At 54.8% G+C, this 5,595-nt stretch overlaps 1 protein-coding gene across 1 annotated transcript; it reads right to left on the bottom strand.

The window, feature by feature from the left end:
• Nucleotides 1–1,218: 1,218 nt before the first annotated feature.
• On the bottom strand, nucleotides 1,219–2,157 carry gpr185b (G protein-coupled receptor 185 b; the record flags this gene model as incomplete). The annotated part of the gene is made up of 1 exon (XM_084461150.1): nucleotides 1,219–2,157. A coding segment is annotated over one exon (939 nt), but the record flags the coding sequence as incomplete, so codon positions are not given.
• Nucleotides 2,158–5,595: the final 3,438 nt, after the last annotated feature.

The following is a 5,595-nucleotide window of genomic DNA, read 5'->3' as shown; positions in this document are numbered from 1 at the left end:
AATCTATGGAATTTAGAACGCATTAAGTAGAACCTTTAATACAATTCTAAAGAATGTTGGAACGTGTATTCCACGGAACGTTTGCTCATTTGCTTCTGAATGCTTAGGCAGCTCCGTTTTGATCTAAAGAAATAGTTTTGTTCAATAAATCTCAAATGTATTCATTTAAATTATTGCCAGTCACCTTTTGTGTCTCACTACCGATTTTCAAACCTCTTCCCGCCAACAAAGACATCAACCACCACTTGACAGAACTTTCATTTAGCTCTAGAACGTAGCGGGTTGTGGCGGGATCTTGCTCGAGCCCCCGGTAACACGAGTTCGGCTGAAGACCGCACGTAGTGGAGGAGTGTCGAGTCAGCGTTCAGTCCAGAAACCGTGTTCATAGTCCAGGCTACTGTGTCCTTCACTCGCGAGACCATTGCGACAGGATCCGTTTGTTCCTGCCTCATTTCTGACGTACAAATGGCGGTGGTAAGAGCTCACCTTTATAGACGCCGATGCAGAATAAGATGACCCTAATCCCCCAACCCCTTATCTAAACCGCCCGGAGAGTGAAACTCATAACTATCAGGTCGCGAGGCGCACCCATCTCGCCACAGACAGAGCGCTCGAGCGCACGCTGTCCATGGTGCTGATTCTCCGTGAGTTCTTTAGGCCCAAATGCATGACACCCTGTGGGATTGTACAGGATCAGATACGACCTGAGCTCCACCCCTCAGCTGGAAACAACTGATGTGTGTTGAAACCATCCTACGCATGTTACGTAACTCATTTGTGAGTGTTTTTTTTCTTCCTGCTAACCGTTTTTGGAGTTGAACGCGGTGCTAAGAGAGAGTTAGGGTGGACTCTGGGGCTGATATTAAGGGCTTGGTTTGTCGTTGGGAAGCATTTTACATGGAATAAAAAACAAAAAAACACAATTCTTGGCATAATTAACGATTACTTGTGGTCATTCAGCATGGCTCCCCGTAGCTATGGATGGAATCTCCAACCCGGATCGACCAACTTAATGAAAAGACTGTGAAAGCCGTTCGTTTCAGCTTCGTGAATCGTCCTTCTACCAGGGGGGCGCGGCCTGACACCCTTCTTCTAACCGATCGTCTCTGCTCTCGCTTGGGGACGGCTCGGACCCCAGCACTGACCAACGAGCGAGGGGGAGGGGGGGGAAGTCGGTGGCGCCTTCCTCCCGACTTGTCACCCCCCCCCCCCCTCCCCCTACACCTCACTAGAGGTGCGCGGCCTCGGGGACCGTCTGAACGACACACACCCGCAGCACGCCATCCACAGCGACTTCCGGATGTCCGGGTTGCGGAAGGCGTAGACCACGGGGTTGATGGCGGAGCCGCAGGCGGCCGGCAGGGCGGCGGCGTAGGCGTAGGCCGCCGGGTAGCTGGCGTCGGCCATGATGGCGCAGGCTGCGAAGGGCAGCCAGCAGGCGGCGAAGGCGCCCAAGATGGCGGACAGCGTGGACACGCCCTTGGTGGTGGAGAGGGCGAGGAACTGGTGCTGCACGGCGATCTGCTGCGCGTGGCGGTGGGCGATGCGGCAGATCTGCGTGTAGAGCTGCGTCATGGCCGCCAGCACCAGCAGGAGGGCGGACGCCAACGCCACGGCGTTGGCCTTGGTGACGGGCCGGCAGGCGCTGCACGCCGCCTCGTCCTCCAGGCAGTTCCAGCCGAGCGTCGGGAGGAGGCCGGCCGCCAGCGACGCCACCCAGATGGCCGCCACCGCCGCGTGGGCGAACGTCACCGTGCGCTCCGTGTGGTAGGTGAGCGCGTTGCACAGCGACATGTAGCGGTCCACGGTGATGGCCAGGATGTTGAGGACGGACGCCGAGAAGGCGGTGATGAGCAGCCCTGCCGACAGCAGCGCCGCGTAGCGCTCGCCGCCGCCGCCGCCACCCGCCAGGTACGCCACGGCGAAGTTCAGGACGAGGCCTAGGCCCGCCAGCAGGTCGGATGCCGCCAGCGAACCGATGAGCACGAAGGTGGGCGAGCGCAGCGCCGGCGTGTAGAACAGCGCGGCGATGACCAGCGCGTTCTCGCAGGAGATGAGCGTCCCCGCCACGCACAGCACCACGTCCCACGGGTTGAGCTCCAGGGGCGCGGCGGCGAGGACGGGGCGCAGGTCCGGGGGGGCGGAGGAGGAGGAGGGGGAGGAGGAGGAGGTGTCGATCGGGGAGGGGGAGGAGGAGGAGGAGGAGGAGATGTTGAGGAAGTCGGGGTAGTAGTAGTCCCAGGAGGAGGAGGAGGAGGAGGCGCGGCCCGGGTCCAGGCCGGCGGAGGAGGCGTTCAGGGGGTCGCCGTTCATGTCTGCGGCGGCCAGGGAGGCGATCATCACTGGGGGAGGAGAGAGAGAGAGAGAGAGAGAGAGAGAGGGGGGAGGAGGGAAGGGGGGAGAGAGAGAGAGAGAGAGAGAGAGAGAGAGGAAGGAGAGAGAGAGAGAGAGAGAGAGATATAGAGAGAGGGGGGAGGAGGGAAGGGGGGAGAGAGAGAGAGAGAGAGAGAGGGAAGGGGGGAGAGAGAGAGAGAGGAGGGAAGGGGGGAGAGAGAGAGAGGAGGGAAGGGGGAGAGAGAGAGAGAGAGAGGAGGGAAGGGGGAGAGAGAGTGGAAGGAGAGAGAGAGAGAGGAGGGAAGGGGGAGAGAAAGTGGAAGGAGAGAGAGAGAGAGAAAGAGAGAGAGAGAGAGAGAGAGAGAGAGGAGGGAAGGGGGAGAGAGAGTGAAAGGAGAGAGAGAGGAGGGAAGGGGGGAGAGAGTGAAAGGAGAGAGAGATAGGGGTAAAAGAGAGGGAGGGGAGGAGAGAGGGATGAGGAGAGGAAGAGGGAGAGGAGGGATGAGAGAAAGGATTTAAGAGAGGACATGGGAGAGAAAGAGAGAGTGGTAGGAGAGAGAGAGAGAGAGAGAGGGGTGAAAGAGAGAGGGGGAGGGAAGGGGGTGAGTAGAGGGAGAAGAGGGATGGAGGGAGAGAGAGGATGAGGGGAATGAGGGAGAGAGGAGGGATGGAGGGCAGAGAGAGGATGAGGGGAGAGGGAAGAGAGGACAAGAGAGGGAGGAGGAAGTTGGAGAGGTAGTGAGGAAAAGGAGGAGAGGAGATGGGGAGTGAGGGAGGAGAAGGGTGGGATGGATGGATGAAGGGAGAGAGAGAGAGGGAGATATGACAAAGAAATCGACATAAACATCTGAAGGGCAGACAGACCGTGTGAAATTACACAATAGATGGGTTGAGCACACACACACACACACACACACACACATTCCTGCTCCTCCATAAGATCAATACTGAAACAACCTTTTGTTGCAAATGAAAGCAGCATGACAATTATAAATCAACTAATCAACAATGAAGACAATCAAAAGCAGATAGAATCGATATTCTTCCAATAAACACTCAATCATCATCATCATCGTCATCATCATACGCGTCACTTACCCCCGAACACAATAATAGACCGTCGCTAGCGTCAATCCATGTATAATCTATTAATAGAAAACGTCTAAGAAATGTTTATTTACCTTCAGGAGGGAACGCGAGCGTATTTGCCTTAAGATCACCCAGATCGTTCTGGTCCCGTTACCGATCTCCGGTTCTGTCTGACGCCATACGCAGACAGAAACCAATGGAGCTAATTTTAACCCAGCCAGAGCGAATGAACCCGCCAAGGCAGTGGCTTCATTCACAAAAATGTCCCCCTCCTCCTCCTCCTCCTCCTCCTACACCCCCGCCCTCCCTCCTCTCTCCTCCCTCCTCCACCCACCTCCTACGCGTCTCTGTACCCCCCGCCGCAAACACACGCACAAACGGCCGGTAAGGTCACCAACGACCCTTAAAAGCGATTGGGTTTGCAGCCAATTAATGGCACATTTACATATGCATCAATTAACATTAACATTGGAATATACTGTCTAGTAACAAAGCATCCGTTTCATTCAGCTGCATTGCTTTTGCAGCGCAGAGACGGGAGAGGGAACGGGAGAGGGGGGAGAGATGGAGTGGAGAGAGACCACGCAAGACAGAGAAAAAAGATAAGACAATTACCAGTCCCCCTTGTCCGCTTTCGGTCTCCGTTTGTCTTTTAACGCGCCGCAGGGGAAGAAAGTGAAATCTTGTCCGGTATGTTTTATTCCTCGGTTACCGTCCGCCGCTGCCTCGCTTCATATCCTAAACCCTCATTGGACGCGCTCTCGATTCTCTCCTTCTGACGTCAGAAGTCTTCACTCCAGTCATGGACCATATGCGTGCGTGTGTGTACACGTGTGTGTGCACGCGTCAGAATCACGGGCGGATGATAAATAATAAATGCGATTTCTGGAAACAACACGACTTTTTAGGTCGGCGTGGTCTATATGGTGTGCGTGGCTTAAAATACGCAGATGGCACTGTAGCCCGGTGCTCCCCTTCTCCTCCCACGCACACGAACTCACTCACGCGTGCGTGCGCACACACACACACACACACACACACACACACACACACACATCAAGGTCGACGTGCAGACAGACTCTCCCCTGCATAACCCCATCGCCGTGAAGATCAAAGCTACGCACACACACCTGGCCTTAACCCTGTACATGGCCCCCTGTTCCAGAGGTTGTGGGTTTGCATCCCGTGTCCTCACAGACTCCGCAGGCCACCACGTACGGCGGGCACTTACGCAACAATCCCGCATACCCCACACTCGTTCCATACCGAGTAGGTTGGGGTTTGTAAAACAACACCACCCAGATAGCAAGCGGATCTGGGCCATATACAGGCCAGATCTGGCCCTTGTGGCTTAGTTCCGTCCCATATATGGCCCAGAATCATAACACATCCGCTCGCTATCTGGGCATAACAGCCACGTCCATGATGAAATAGAATTACGTGTAATTCCATTCCACAAAGCGGCAATGACGAGTCTGCGAATGGGAATTACTCTGAACTCAAAAGCGCGTGTAGGAAGGTCGGACGTCATAACACGCATTAATTAACGAACAGTTTGGCTCCAAGGTGGTGCACGGGAAACACATTTATTAATTTCAAAATGTGTATGATCTGCTATACCGTCATTACTGGGTTGGAGGCCGTCTAATTACTAATTAACAGCTTTTATAACAGCGGGTTGCGGTATCCGTCTCTCGAGGGCGTCATGCCGGGAGCGCGAGGCGACTGCAGCGATATTAAGTGAGTAAGATCCGCCGGGACTCAGGGGTTGGGTGAGCGCTCATATTTCTCTAACGGCGGGAGCTGGATTAAATCATCACACCTCTAGTGCATGCAGGGAACTCCCCAGCCCACACGCTGTCAATTCGACCTCCTCCCTCTCTCTCTCTCTCTCCCTCTCTCCCTCTCCCTCTCCTGAACCAGGCCGGGTCCAGCCTGGCTTATGTGCGTGGCTGGCTTGTTTCTGTTCAGGACTGGTAGGACGGAAGCTAGTCATGCCACTGAAATAGCTGTGAATTGAAATGACATGTAATAATGTCTGATAAATTAAGATGGGTCTTGTCGCCTGGACACATCAGTTCCAATGCTTCCAATGCTAATCCAGCACAATAAGAGCGAGATAGCCAGTTAGCTTATGAGCTCACAACAACTAGCAGCAGCTTCCATTACATT

The sequence above is a fragment of the Borostomias antarcticus genome (assembly GCF_949987555.1).
Source record: "Borostomias antarcticus genome assembly, chromosome: 37".
NCBI classification, from domain to species: Eukaryota; Metazoa; Chordata; class Actinopteri; order Stomiiformes; family Stomiidae; genus Borostomias; species Borostomias antarcticus.
Note: the sequence above shows the minus strand (reverse complement) of the source record. Positions and strands in the feature narration are given on the sequence as shown.